At 37.4% G+C, this 15,830-nt stretch overlaps 1 protein-coding gene across 10 annotated transcripts in view; it reads right to left on the minus strand.

The window, feature by feature from the left end:
• LOC146514633 (putative voltage-dependent N-type calcium channel subunit alpha-1B) overlaps positions 1-15,830 on the minus strand; it is a 239,835-nt gene that overhangs the window by 20,760 nt on the left and 203,245 nt on the right. For 8 of the 10 annotated variants that reach the window (XM_085164857.1, XM_085164858.1, XM_085164854.1 and 5 more), the window contains 6 exons: positions 13,874-13,990; positions 13,073-13,138; positions 9,817-9,908; positions 9,543-9,693; positions 8,839-8,966; positions 5,564-5,660 (listed from right to left, as the gene is read on the minus strand). In XM_085164857.1, the coding sequence (XP_085020983.1) occupies positions 5,564-5,660; positions 8,839-8,966; positions 9,543-9,693; positions 9,817-9,908; positions 13,073-13,138; positions 13,874-13,990 (651 nt within the window). Of the gene's footprint in view, positions 1-3,601; positions 3,699-5,563; positions 5,661-8,838; positions 8,967-9,542; positions 9,694-9,816; positions 9,909-13,072; positions 13,139-13,873; positions 13,991-15,830 lie in introns of all 10 variants that reach the window. The other 2 variants (XM_085164861.1, XM_085164860.1) reach the window with 1 other exon arrangement.

Consider the following 15,830-nt stretch of genomic DNA (forward strand, 5'->3'; position numbering starts at 1 on the left):
TCACTGCACCAGCATAAAAGAAATTAAATTTCACTTAGTTCTGGAAAGCCTTGCTGACATAATAAACTAATTAACTAATGATGACATTGATTATTACTTTTAATAGTTTAATAGCAGATTCTGAGGATTTGCTGCTTTTCTCTGTTCCATATTGTTCAAAATTGATTGTATTTAGAATTCTAGACAAAATTGGCACTTACAATGCAAGCTTCAGGTCCACTCTCAATACTTTTAAATTAAAAAGTATTTAAAATTGCTATTAGTAGCAATTGCACGGCAGCGCTGAATATCAAATTTTTAAAAACAAACAACCATTTTAAAGAACTTTATTTTTCATCCATTGTAAAAAAGAAGAAACTAGTCAGCATAAATCCATGCCAGTGCAGCAATGCAATGATGCATGTACACATGCATTGATGAATATATAATAGGGGTGGTGGAAGCATGCATGTATTGCATGTATGACTTTGAACTGCAACTGGAGAAAGTTCAGAGACAGCAGAAAAACAGGAAAGCTATAATTGATGGTTTTCACTTTCTTCAAGTGAAATGGACACAACACAGATATACAGAAAGAAGATGAAGAGATGGAGCGATTAGAGGCGAGTAAGAGGAGGAGGAGGGGGAGTTAGTGCCTGGACGGTAGAAAACATTGACACATATGAAGTCTTGCTTCTGTAGTTCTCAGAAACAGACTGAATAAGAATAAAAGCTGAAGACACAAGATGAAGAAACACACCATCAAAAAGGTGCTAGATGCTGTTATGCAGAAAACATACATGCAAAGACATAAGCTGCACATATTGGCCACAAAGAATGGAAAATAGAAAAAGAAATCCTCAGAGAGGATACAATGTCAAAAGGGAGAGTGATGCTTTGCCTAAAGTCAGAACATAAAAGTGTAAACTAACAGGTAACAGGGACAACTGTGACTAGGATGATAACGCGTTCTTTAGAAAGAAAGGGAGGTTAACAAAGAGTGTGATCAACAGCAAAGTGGTGGGAGTGAAGCAATAGAAAAAAATGGAAATGGGAAAGATAAAAATGCTAGCCTTGCTCTCAAGTGGACCGCTGCTCTCGCTCTGTTCATGTCTTTCCCTTCCGATTCACAAAAACATGAGTTATATTTGGAGATGCAGCCACGTCAGACCCAGACATTTTTAACTGGGGCAAGGGCAGGGCTGCTTTAAATCTGATTCATTTCGACAGTTGTGCACATACTGGAACCACTCACATTAAGTCTGCATGCTAAGAGGTTAGCAGCCAGCACAGGGACTACCTGAGGATTGTCGAGGTATATACATATACTTGACTCGCACTTGACAAGGATAAAAGGTGTTCTAATCACAGGACACATGGGAAAGGCTCTCTTTTATTCCGTTCAGTGATAGGATGATGGTGAAAATGTTTTAAAATGACTCATTTTGCAGGAATGAGAGATTCCTCAATAAATTCTTTTTAGCACATGAATCCAGATTTGATCCTTCAAGAAAAAAAATCGCTAAATATTCTCTCTCTTTTTACTTTTTTTTTTTTTCATAAACCACTAGTGATGGGATTTCCCGGCTCTTTCGGCTCCGAACCGGCTCTTCAGGTTGTTTTGTTGCTTTAATTAATTTATTATTAACAATAATATAAAATCATGCACAAAAGGAATTACTAATATAAAAAAAAAGTGGTTTTATTTATATATGTTTATATATAAATATATGCGGTGGCCCCTAGAGACAAAACACGTACAAACTCCAAAACACATTTCTAGTGTTAACTGAACTTCCAAAGCAGAGCTACTAGATCACTTAAATTACACAATTGCAGGCATGTGTGTATTGTTTGTGTCTTTATACACAAGCACTCATATATATTCAAATCATTTAAAAACAATGTTCATTTACCTGTTACTACCACACACCAAATCCGGTCGTTGGTACTTGCTGGCTTGTGTAGCCACTAGGTAACAAAAGCTCAACACTGCGCCCTAGCATCCTGGAGCACTTCTGTTGTGTTTGTAGTGTTTTGGAGTTTGTATGTGCTTCAGGGTTCGTAACTGTTTTGAAGTTTGTATGTGTTTTGTCTCTAGGGGCCACTGTAAATATACTTTTATTTATTCACTCCACATAAAATGTAATAAATAAATCATATAATACAAAAACCAACTATTCACGGTTCAACTTTTAACTATTTAAATTTTCAGCTTTTTCCTTTTACAAATTTAAAGTGAAACAACACAAAACACTGCAAACCACAACACAATTAAATATAAATTAAAATATGAAAACAAAAAGAAGATGCATATTTTCTGTCATATGGGCCCGCATGAATAAACTTTCTGAATCCTTTATCATTTGCAACCGAAAATAGTTGTGGATGATTACTATACCTTTCTAATGTGACGTTGTTGTCCCTGGCTCTCTTTCTCTTTCTCTCCCTCTGGCTCTGCTCCTGTGCTACTGCGTGTAACTACCGCCCCTCCCCCCTCTGCCCAGTGCAAAGCACAAAGCTCGCATGCGGAGTGAAGAGGCTACGGTTTAACAAATCACCAAATCTGATACAATTTTCTCTATATGAACATAAAGTGTCAACCGGATTTCACCAAAGCCATCAGGAAAAGAAATCTAATTTAATGGTGATTTATCTGGATGTTGTCATCCCTTAAGGCCTGTTGGAAACCTGGCAGATAATCAAAACACCATTTATCTTGTGGGGTATATCTTTAAAGGTATTTTCTTGATCTTACAGACATCAACAGTATTTCCAAAGTAACAAAATAATTGTCTGGGGAACAACCCGTTCTCTTATTCACTGAGTGTTTGTGTGGATCTTTGCACCCTTTTTTTTTTTAAAACCAAACATTTCCAGATGCAGCTGACCCACAGCTGGATTATGCTACAGGTTGTCAGTTACTTGCTACTTGACCAAATCACAGAATGGCATGCATTAAGTTCATAAATGGTGTTCAGTCTCCACTAATCCTTGAGAAAAATATCTCATCCAAATGGCTAGATGTTCTTTCCTCACAAGCTAGTCGCTATCTTTATTTTTCTGTTAATTGGTGCTTGGCAGATGGTGTACAGTGGATTTAGCAGAGCGTGTTCGCTGAAAACAGCAACCTGCTGCTGCTGCTGGAAACAGGGGTGCCAAGACAGCCATAAAACCAAAACAATAAGCAAAAGCTCTGTGGAGTTGCAGAATACATAATAATTTTCTGTGGTGTCAACATAGAAAGTAACGACAGGTTTAACTATCAAACAGAAAAAAACATATTTTAGTTGATGCTGATGCCATTTTAATAACCAATACCTCCTATTTTCCAATGGAGACTTTGTGAATATGATGCTTTCCTCATCTCTCTGATTTATTTCTATTTATTACTGTTGCCTGGCCCTCTAGAGCAGACTAACAAAATGCACAGAAAACCCTCACAGAACAGGACAAGCCCAGAGAGCCACACAAGTACACAGAAAGAACATCAGAACAGCAGGCCAGAAGATATCAGCTTTGACACACTGACAGAAGCCTGAAGATGTTTGACAGGTGAGCACAGGCAACCTGCAGTGGATGCAGGAGGAAGGGATAAGGAAGGAGGAAGATGCGATTCTACCTTATAGGCGACTCGGGGCGGACATTTCTTTCCCAAACCTAGTGGAGGGGACATGTCCCGAAGCATCTCGTACATATCCCGGTAAGCTATGCGGCCACTTGTCAGGGAAAGGTTGGTAGGAGACCATGGAAGGAAGGATGAAGTTTCCCCAGGTGAGGAGGTGGAGTGGTTAAAAGAAGAATGGGAAGTTATAACAGAAAGTGGCCAAACCAAAAAAAGAGAAGGGAGAGGAAACACAGAAATCCTTGTTAATAAGATTTCCAGGATATGATGACCAGGAATGCCATCCTAGTTGAATTTACAGATTCAGGAATGGATTCCAGAGAAGGAAGGAGGGGAGGATGATCCAGAGGACTGCCTGTACAAAGATGAAAGGTTCCCAGTGGAAGGTATGCTTTAACAAATCTGAGTACATTTTTCTTTAAAGGAATACTCCCTGAAAAAACAATCAGTTTCAAGTAAATGTTATTGCCTGTAACAAATATTTAAAAGGTGAATGTAGAAAGTTTGAAGGCTACTTTACAGAAGCTGCAATGACATTATATTATTTTATTTAAATAAATGCAGAAGTACCTGAAGACATTTATAAGAATAGTTTGGTGTACTTCCTTTCTTCTTTTCCATAATTCTGGGTCAGTGTAATATATTATCTATAAATCATAATCTGAAGCGCTCATTACCAGCGGTACACACAGTTGACAGGGTGTATTTCTGCAGTAGCCAGGGTGCACATGAAGAGATTTATTAAACTAATCTTAAAAAATAAACAAAACTGTTGTTTTGATCTGCCTGAGTACAACTATTGTGTTCATGTGTGCACAAATAGACTGAATAGCACCAACTATGAAGATACCAAAGAGTAATGGATAAGCAGCTGTTATGGACTACCAAAATAAATGCATAAATTATTTAAACATTTTAAAAAATGATCAAAAAGTAATTAAAAACATTTTCACTAAAAATATTGCTAGCAGTTGCTATTGGTAGCTAAAAGTATGTAAACTGAAAACAGAACATCTTAGCTAAATAATGTTTTACAGATAAAAAAGATTAATTATTAGATGAGACATGTATAAGATAAACATAAGGTTAAAATAGCTAAATAAGGTTATTAATGAAAAATTGGACATGATTACCTAAAACTATGGCTAGCAACAGATGGAAATTGTTTGCAAATGAGAGATAAATGAAACATTACGTTAAATATATGAATTTAAATAAATAATTGTCACCTAAGCAGAACAGATGGATTTACCTATTAACAGATAATTGCTAGATAGCACTAATAGCAATTAATATCAATAGCTAGCTAGAATAATTGGCTAAAATTATAGTTAACAGTTCAAATTTATTAGCAAGTTGTTAGATAAAGCCTGATAGTTTTTCGTGAGCTTAATGTCATTTATGCAGCCAAGAGTAAATGGGTAATTGAACATTTCAAATTTGATTTTAAATTTGAAATCAACACAGTTTTGATGACGTCCAGGGCTCCTTAGGTGCCATGAAACTTAACATCTATGAATGTGTCTGATCTAAAACAGCAGCTTTAAATTTTTCAGTTTCACCTCTTAAGTTGGTGCTTATGAATCAAAAACGAGATGTTCAGTGGAGTATTCCTTTAACATGCACTCTTTTTCTGCATGCTAAGAGACAACAGCAGTAACCAAAGTGGAAACAAAGCACACAATGCTCTCGTCGTCACTCTTCTTTCACTCCTGTGTTTAGAAGCAGGAAAATATCTTAGACATGGCATCTGATGCCTTCCGTTTGAGGCTGACATGCTGCGTTGTTTCCTGCACTCGCCATGGTTACCTGCCGGCTGGTTAGTGGAGGATCGATGAGCATTTGTATGCATGTGTGTTCAGGTCATTCTCTGGCACCCCAGTGAATGAGAAGAGACACTGACAGTCTGAAACCATCACAGTCCCTTAAAAAACAAAAGGACTGTGGGGGAGGGCAAACCTTATAAGCCACCCTGCTGGGGCACTTCTTCCCCAGGCCCAGAGGAGGCGAGATAAAGTGCAACAATTTGTACATATCCCGATAGCATATTCTCCCGCTGAAAGAGATGAGACATATTCGAGAGGTTAGGTTAAAGGTTATTCTATTTTATCTATTCATATTGATCTATTATCAGTCAGTGGACATTAAAAAATAACTGTCAAGAAGAGGTAGTTAGAAGAAAAACAAATACAGCACAGGATCTTCGTTGTTCAGTTTGTTTAAAACGTCTCTTCTTTTATACATCAGTGGATTTTTTGGGGGGGAGAATTAAAAATGTGCAATGTGGCATAAATTCTGTAAGCTGCTGGTGCTACAAATTTGTCAGTACAACTATATACACTTATTGGCTGCTTATTAGTTATGATATTCTGTTGTCCAATTTTGGTGAGCCTGTGTGAACTGTTAACTGACAGGAGTGGCATCCAGTGTGGTCTACTACTGCTGTCTCTTCAAGGTTCTCCTGTGTTCCCACCAGGGAAGATCTTCTGCATAACCTATATTCTGTATACTGGTTGTAACAAGCGGTTATCTGAGTTACTGTTGCTTTTCTATCAGCTTGACCCAATCTAACCATTCTCACTGAGCTCTGGCGTCAACAAGCTGTTTTCACCCAGACAACTGCCACTCACTGGATGTTCTCCCTTTCTCAGACCGCTCTCTGCAAAACCTACAGATGGTTGAGAGAGAAAATTCCAGGAGATCAGCAGTTTCTGAAATACCAGCATTTTTAGCACCAACAACAATGTTCAAATTGACTTATACAGTGGGATGCAAAAGTTTAGGCAACCTTGTTAATAGTCATTATTTTCCTGTATAAATCGTTAGTTGTTACAATAAAAAATGTCAGTTAAATATATCATATAGGAGACACACACAGTGATATTTAAGAGGTGAAATGAAGTTTATTGGATTTACAGAAAGTGTGCAATACTTGGTTAAACAAAATCAAGCAGGTGCATAAATTTGGGCACTGTTGCCATTTTATTGATTCCAAAACCTTTAGAACTAATTATTGGAACTCAAATTGGCTTGGTAAGCTCAGTGACCCCTGACCTACATACACAGGTGAATCCAATAATGAGAAAGAGTATTTAAGGGGGTCAATTGTAAGTTTCCCTCCTCTTTTAATTTTCTCTGAAGAGTAGCAACATGGGGGTCTCAAAACAACTCTCAAATGACCTGAAGACAAAGATTGTTCACCATCATGGTTCAGGGGAAGGATACAGAAAGCTGTCTCAGAGATTTGGACAAGCCAGCTTCATTCTGGAATAAGGTGCTGTGGACTGATGAAACTAAAATTGAGTTATTTGGGCATAACAAGGGTCGTTACGCATGGAGGAAAAAGAACACAGCATTCCAAGAAAAACACCTGCTACCTACAGTAAAATGTGGTGGCGGTCCCATCATGCTGTGGGGTTGTGTGGCCAGTGCAGGGACTGGGAATCTTGTCAAAGTTGAGGGACACATGGATTCCACTCAGTATCAGCAGATTCTGGAGACCAATGTCCAGGAATCAGTGACAAAGCTGAAGCTGCGGCGGGGCTGGATCTTTCAACAAGACAACGACCCGAAACACTGCTCAAAGTCCACTAAGGCATTCATGCAGAGGAACAAGTACAACGTTCTGGAATCTCAGTCCGCAGACCTGAATATTATTGAAAATCTGTGGTGTGAGTTAAAGAGAGCTGTCCATGCTTGGAAGCCATCAAACCTGAATGAACTAGAGATGTTTTGTAAAGAGGAATGGTCCAAAATACCTTCAACCACAATCCAGACTCTCATTGGAACCTACAGGAAGCGTTTAGAGGCTTTGATTTCTGCAAAAGGCAGATCTACTAAATATTGATTTCATTTCTTTTTTTGTGGTGCCCAAATTTATGCACCTGCCCGATTTTGTTTAACCAAGTATTGCACACTTTCTGTAAATCCAATAAACTTCATTTTACTCCTTAAAAAATCACTGTGTGCGTCTCCTATATGATATATTTAACTGACATTTTTTATTGTAACAACCAACGATTTATACAGGAAAATAATGACTATTAACAAGGTTGCCCAAACTTTTGCATCCCACTGTATCACTTCTCCTCCTGATGCTGATGTTCAGTTTTAATTTCAGGAATTCAGTGAGTATAGATTTTTGTTTTTGTTCAAAAAGTAGTTGAATTGTGTTTTGATAGTGACATGTTTCATTAAAGATGATCATAGTTCTTCAATAAAAATCAAAAGCCTGATTTTAAATTTCCCCCACAAGCTGATCTTCCAACTTGTTGCCATTTTTGGGTCTCTGTGGACCAGCTCAGGATTCACTGTGGAGGGATACAGAGTATCGTGAGAGGTGGATCTCAGGCTAGGACTCAATTCCATTCAACTAAATTTAATTAACATAGCGCAAATTCACAACAACAGTTGCCTCAAAGCTCAGAAACTAAACTCCAGTTTTTAGTAAAACAGTCACTTTTCATACCCAAAGATTAAGCTCCTTGAAAAATGTAGGTAAATAACTTCCACAGTGTAGCACATGACAACTTTTGTATAAAAAAATCACCAATTTTGATAAAAGCTGAAAACAATAAGCCTTAAATGGTCTGACATAAAGAGAAGTTGTAGCAGTGGAGAATAAGCTGAATGTTACTGTAGGCACTTCTGAGAGCAGCTCATTTATATTCAAAGGAATAAATAATATTTCCTCCCCCGTAATGTCTGTCAGGTGATGATAATTTCATATTTCTCATCTCTCCTGAAGTCCCGACTCACTGACAAGGCTCCTGCGAAGCTTTCGTTAAAACCTAAGGAGCCTTTCATAATCTGAGACAGATTACTGTCTCACTCAAAACTTTTATAGTGTTTTATTAAAGGTAAACTGCTTCTGGTTGGTGTAAAGAGCAGCAAGGGTCGTGACATGAACCTGTATTCCCCAACTGGGTGGATAGAAATAGTCTCTCTTCACACCACAGTGAGAGACTGAGTCGCTTTGGAGCTTATCAGCGAGGAGAGCTGAGTGGACGCCGAGTGGAACTCTGGATTTCCATGCATCAGTCCAACCAAAAGAGGGGATTGTCACCAGCTTCAGCCCAAACTCTGGGCTCAAGCTCAGAGTTATCCAGCTGGGACACAGAAGTCAATCTGAGACTGTTCTGCTTCCTAACTTGGCTTCCTTTCAAATGAAAACCACCTTTACCACTTCCTAACACTGGGGAGTAAAATGTAGCAAAGTCAGAAAAGGCTCCTACCAAGCAGCAGGGTCATACTCTGCCCACACACGTATGAATTCATCAAGGTGATGAGGCCCCAGGATGGAGGCGTCCCTGGTCAGGTACTCAAAATTGTCCATGATGACCGCAACAAAGAGGTTCAACATCTGGTAAATGACATCACAGTAAAGTGAAATAAATTGCATACATGTTGATTAATAGGAACATTGGTATTAAATTCATTTAGCTATTACCTAAACTTTTTTTTTTAAACTGCACAGTACTGTGGTGATTATATAGCCTATGCATTCTTCTTTAAAGGAATGCTTTACACATTCATTAAAAAACACATATTTATATTACTAGATAACATTTTGTTATGCATGCATTTAATTTTATGCATTCTCTGTATAAATTGGAGAGTTCAAAATTAGCTTTGCTACCAACTTTATTGCCTCATAATGGCAACACTACTGGGCTATTAAAGGCCTTATTAATATGTTCTATGAATGTGTTTGTCTGTGTCACTGAATTCGATTTATGAAAAGAGCATAAAAAGCAGTTAAACAGACTGTTATCTACAGGGGTTTGTCTCCTCAGCAGCACCTCATTTACATTTAATTCCTATTGTTCTCTTTAACTCGTTGTTACTTGCAGCATTCTTCTGAGACTTTCAGAATAAGAACATTAAACTTCTGGAAAACGTAAGTCGATGAAAACATGCAGTAGGAGGAGGTATTTACCAGAAAGGAGCAGAGGAAGATGAAGGAGACAAAGTAGAAATAGGCAAAGTCACTGCCACACTCGTCTCCTGCAGTTCCTGAGAGCTTATCGCATGGCCGGTTACTGAGGCATGCTAGCATGATCTCATGCCACGCCTCGCCTGTTGCGCTCCTGAAAGATGCACAAGTAAAGATACAGGAGTGAAAAGTGAATGTGAGTGCTTGAGCTAGTTTGACCCAAAATCACTGGATTATCTGAGCTGCCAGAACTATTAGAGCATGGAAGCAGGGTTACCTGAAGAGAAGGGTCAAGGCCTGGAAAAAGGTCTGGAAGTTGTTGTGGTGGTTTATGGCATTCTCCTCAATCAGCTCAATGTTACCAAACACCTGCAGCAACACAGGAGGTGTTATAGATTATGTGAACTGTTTTTAACCCAATAATTTAGATTATAAGAAACCCCTGTAGTACAAACCAAGGTTGTTGAAAAGCACCTTTTCTCAGTCTTACTCTTACTCTGGTCCTTTATAAAAACCTGTGTTATAATATTAGCTCTAAGAAATATTCTTGGTAAGAGATTTATGAATTATAACCCAAAGTCAAATAAACACATGAGGCTTCAGCCGATTTCACAGCAGAAGGCTCAGCTGGATGGAGATTATACATTTCCCACCCTACACTGAGTTGCTGTGTTCAGACCTTTGACATTGCTATGTAAGACTTACATGTAAAACTATGTCCCTCTCTTTTCCGTATATATAATGCCTTATTTATATTAAATGCCCCAGTTGTTGTCACATTTTAGAAATGTTGAAAATGCGTTTCACATTAAATTATAATCTGCCAATAAACAGTATACTTATAATTCCCACTGTGTCCCTTTCTGTCTTTGTTAAGTTTCTTCACTGAATATAATAGGTACTAATGGATGCCATAAACAGTGGTTTATGGATGTAATTTGAATATGAAATATAATTATATTGTGGCCTTGTACAAACTGCTTTTGTAAGCCAATAAAGCTAGAGCTAATTATCCTTCTTTGTGTATATGCGTTATCTGTCATTAACTGTGTAATGTTGCGTGCATTGCAACTACTTATTGCATACATTGTGCAGATACAGGCTTATAATTTATCTCAAGCATTACTAGTTTATGCTATGTCAGCATAGTTTAATGCAAATGTCGTTCCAGGAAACCATTTCTGACCTGAACTGGAACTAAATGGCAGACACAAAGAGAGTAGATAGCTGTCATAACTCATGGTATCCTAGTGTCAGTCCAATAAAACATCCCAGAGGCCTTTTTAAAATATTTATTTGCCTCTTGGTAAGTCCATCCTGCTGACCTATAAACACCAGCTGCTACACTCAGGAGACCCGTGATAGCAGTCACCTATGCAGGTAGCATCTTGTCCATCAATTTTTTCAGGAAAAACATATTGGAATCCTTTATATCAGCTGCCTCAAAAATAAAGAATAATCCACTCTGAAAACACATTTAGTCTGTGCTTAAGTTTATAATGTAATATCTTTACCAGGACTGTATCAAACGTGTAGAAAACAGTCATATAGCAATGCCAGACACATTTTTCTTGTGGTTGCTGTACATGACAAAATGCATTAAATTTAAAGAACACAGGAAACATCTGGGAAGGTAGCATTTATCTAGCACAGAAGTTCTGTTAGTCTGCAGACAACAACGACTATTAATCAATTATATTCAAGCTGCAGAGTCAGTGGCTAAAAATGAAGTGTCATGCTGAAGTGTTACAAACTGCAGTTCCTTGATGTTCCTTGTGGCTGACTTCCACATGCAAGTATTTCAAATCGTCAAACTTTAGAGCAGAAAAAAAGAAGCAAAAACTCTGCGTAGTTCCAAACATCTGTCTAGCAGAGATTCATCTGTTCTCTCATGCTAACAGGTTATCTCAGCCCTGCGCTGTCATAGCACTTACTGTAGCACACACGACATCGCTTTATTGAACTGCACTGTTTGCCACACTGTTACACTGAGCCATTTGAATGTCAGCTGGTATTTGCTTTGAACTTTTTGGAACATTTAGGAGGAAAATATTTTTTATTGTTTCTTCTGCTTCGTTGACTGAATATTCAATTGTTTTATTTTCAGTTAAGAGTCATTTTAATCTCATCACCTGCATCCATGAGGTTTTTGATAGCGTTTGAAGCGTCAAAAGTGCTCACGTGTCATTCTGTCTGTAAACACGATACTGCGTGTGAAGTTTTGGATGAATTCAGATCAAACTTTGTAGAAGTGTAGAGTGGGGTTAATAACTTACTTGAATGATTTACTGATTGATGATTTATTGGTTAAAAATGGACAAAAAGCCTTAAGTTCTTACAAGCGCGGTGTGTAAAGATTTAAAATATCATGTAACATTTGACCTCTGACCCCTCCTTGGAGGTCAATAGACTGATCTAAACATCAAAACGATAATAATTCTATATAGAGCTATTTAAAACTGTGTTTCTTACTGACAGTGTTTTTATAGGGAAATGATAAAAATCACATTCCTATACTATGGCATCACTGTTTAAATACATAACAATTTCAATGTTTAATGTACAATGTTAAAATAAATAAATAAATCAACAGAAAAACACCTATGATCAATTTTTTTTCCCCTTTATATTTTTTTTATTAAACATTTCAGTGAATTTTAGTAAACAATGAGATTTACTATATGTCAGGTAGATTAAAATGGCTTTCAACAGAGTAAATAAGAAAAACCTGGAATTTGTACTTTTTTTTTTTTTTTACTGCACTAGAAACGTCTGACAGCAAATTTAAAAGCAGCAAACTAAGCAAAATTAATATCTATAAAATGCAACACTTTTCCCTTGAAAGTAAATACTGCTCAGCGAGTGAGCTCTCTTTTTGGAGGTTTGAGCTTTTGGAGTTTTTCATGTTAAGATAATTATATATTTGGTTTTATCAAGCTGCATTGTACTTATTTAAGGTATTTATCATATGTTTGGTGCGTTTTTAACTGCTGTGACAAAAGGATTTTCCCACTGTGAGATAAACTATTTCTGAAAATGACTACCTGTGCAGTTAATTACACCAAAAGCCAGTCTAGGAAGTTCGTGGACCTGTTTTAGTGGATGAAATGCTTTAAATTTGTATTTCACTTACCATTAATTAGATGGTATCTGATGCCCCAATATAGTCTATGAGTGCTAACCAGGCTTGCTGACTGATAAATTCACGCTGGTCTAAATGTAGTCAACTGTGGCTTCAAAAACCAAGATGGCAATGACCATAAAACAAAATGAATCCACAAACCAACGGGTAAATTCCTGGTAGCTACTATACATCCATCTTTTATACAGAGCATATGGTTAAAATGATGCCAATCGCTATACTGCACATCAAATTAAGAGAAATGGTGAAATGCCAGTTAAACACAAGCTAATGTGTAGTCACACCCACTCGGGTCATTCACTGATAGGCTACTGGGAAATCTACACGTTGTAGAAGGCATATTTCAGTGAATCATGAAATTCAGATGTGCTTTATGCACATGATGACTTACCTGCATTCCTATGATGGCGTAGATAAAGAACAGCATGGCAATGAGTAGGCAGACATATGGCAGGGCCTGAAAGCATACACATGAATACAGTCTAAACACACTCATATACCGCATGGCACCAACAATATCCATTTTATACACCCACAGACACACATGGGACACAGTGCCTCTTTGATCTCTTCCTCTGTGTTTGTATGCACGTACACACTCATAAATCGGATTCTCTACAGAGCAACAAGCACCCTTCTAACATTTTACAGTATTTATTTAAGAACCCGAGCAACGAACCTGACCTGCTGGGTTGATTCTTTTCAACCAACTATTTATATGGCTGCAAGAAGGCGGCGAACATTGGTTGTAATTAAATAGCCACCTTTTAACACTCTGAAGCTACTGTCCATTTTCATTGGGCTTAAAAGCTCTCACCACTGACATTAAAGCTGCCATAAATTCCCTGTGCTGTGGCCCCAGCGCTCCACATTTAACTCAACTTGTCCCAGGGGATTTAGAGAACAAAACCGGCATGGCATGAAAATCTAAACTGCTGTCTGCTGAGAGCTATTTCGTTCAATTTGAACAGGAAAAAGCATGCCTAGGCCTGTTTTTGAGCCCTTTATTCCACTAGTTGTATTGTATGAGATATACTTTCATGCAAGAGCAAATAAATCTGGCTCAGATTGCCAGCCCGTGTGTCTTTCCAAATGTACAGTTTCTTTCTGCAAGTTTACACACTTACCGAGATGCTTCAGACTCTAACTCGGATGTTTATAATGTTTCTGCGTTACTCAGTTTTTTCCTTACCTTGAACGACTGAACGAAGGTCCACAGCAGGATGCGAATAGTGTAGCCTTGTCGCAGAAGCTTGATGAGACGAGCTGCTCTGAACAGCCTCAGGAAACTCAGGTTGATTTTTTCTTTCTGGGAAAGAAAAACAAATGATCTGTTATTTTGTACCAGATTTGAGGATATTTTTATTAATAATTTATTAAGCTGGTAGCATACTGCAGTACATTTTTGTAGACGATTTCAGGTTTTTTTGTTTTTGCTAGAGGGAAAAAATGTGTACTGAGATTTACAGAAAAACTCTATTTTAATGTTCTCCAAACTAACCATGTACAATTTGATCCAATAGCAAAAAGAGTAAATAAATAAATAACAATTAGCATCATTAACCTGAAAATCAGTGACAGAGTAGCCAATGTCAAAAGAAGAACTATGAGAGAACTCCAGAAAGGTTGCAAAACTATTGCTCAAAGCCACTTTTAAAACTGACAAGAATGTCTGTCTCCCTGGAAGCAGAATACAAAGAAATGAGGGGCTGCCAAAGCCTTTTAAAGACTACTCTCTTAGACACCCATCCTATGATCTTTTGGGATAGGTTTCAGTCCTCCTGCAACCCTGAACTGATTAAGCAAGTAAAAAAAATGGATACTTGGATGGATCAGTGGGATGATATACTGATAAATCTGATATAATCTAGAAGCAATACAGACAAACTAATATTAACAAGGTTATTATAATGAACTAAAACTGAAATTAAAACTAACCAAGGTTATTATCGTTAACAAAAACTAACGAAATAACGAAAACTAGAAGTGAAAAAACATTTTCGTTAACAGAAATAAAAATAAAAACAAAAAAAGGAAAACTAACTAAAACTATAATGAGTGTTCACAAAACTAACTAAAATTAACTGAATTTATAGCAAAAATGTGTTTAGTTTTCATTGATGTGTGCGTGTCATACAGTAGTCAAGGGTGAAAATGAAGTTTAGTTTCCAGGTTTTTTTCTTGCTGTGTCTCATTATGCCAGCAGGTGGCAAGTACGTTAGTCGAGTCGTCTGTGTTGCTGCTCCATCCACGCGCAGAATCATGTCAGGAAAAGTCGGGAGCCAGAGTCCAATTTGGGATTACTTTGAATATGACTGTGTTTTGGATAAAGCAAGTGTCTTGTAGTGGAAACAGACAAATTATGAGGGACATTTCTAAAGGGAAAAAAATCCCACAAACCTTAAAGTGCACTTGAAAAGCTCACACAAGAAGGCTAACCTAGCTTAGCTTGAGAAGGTAAGGGAGCACACTCAACCCTCATCCCCAGAAAACAGAAGCTAACCCCAGGCAAGGCAGCGTGATGCATCCCGAGACAACAGGATGGGGATATCTACATAACTGTGTGAGTCAATTGCCTTCAAAAAGTTTATCAATTCACTTGAACCAAAATTACGAACACCCGGTGCTGCGAGAGTTAATAGTCTCATTGGGGCCAAGATATACATTTTATAGTTGCCTGGTATCAATGGTTGTTCATCTGCCTTTATTTATTTATTTAAAGAACCCATAGGTGGGAATGTGAGTTGTCTGTCTCTGCATGTTAGCCCTGCGACAGACAGGCGACCTGTCCAGGGTGCAGTATGGTAGCTGGAATAGCAACATACCCAAGGATGAGCAGAATGACTGATATGATGAAACTGGGATTTTGTTACACTTAATTATTGCAAACACAACTAAAACTATAACTGAAACTAATCAAAACTAAACTGAAACTAAGGATTTTCAAAAAAATAAAAACTAAACTAAACTAGCAAACAATTGGTAAAAACTAATTAAAACTGATATAAAATTGAAAATCTGAAGTCAAAACTAAATAAAAATAAAAACTAATGAAAATTGCAAAACTATTAAAACCCTGAAACTAACTGAAACTAAACTGAATTAAAAACAAACTGTCAAAATAAAATAAAAATAAAAAATAATTAGAA

This window comes from Neolamprologus multifasciatus, chromosome 7 (genome assembly GCF_963576455.1).
Source record: "Neolamprologus multifasciatus chromosome 7, fNeoMul1.2, whole genome shotgun sequence".
NCBI lineage: Eukaryota > Metazoa > Chordata > Actinopteri > Cichliformes > Cichlidae > Neolamprologus > Neolamprologus multifasciatus.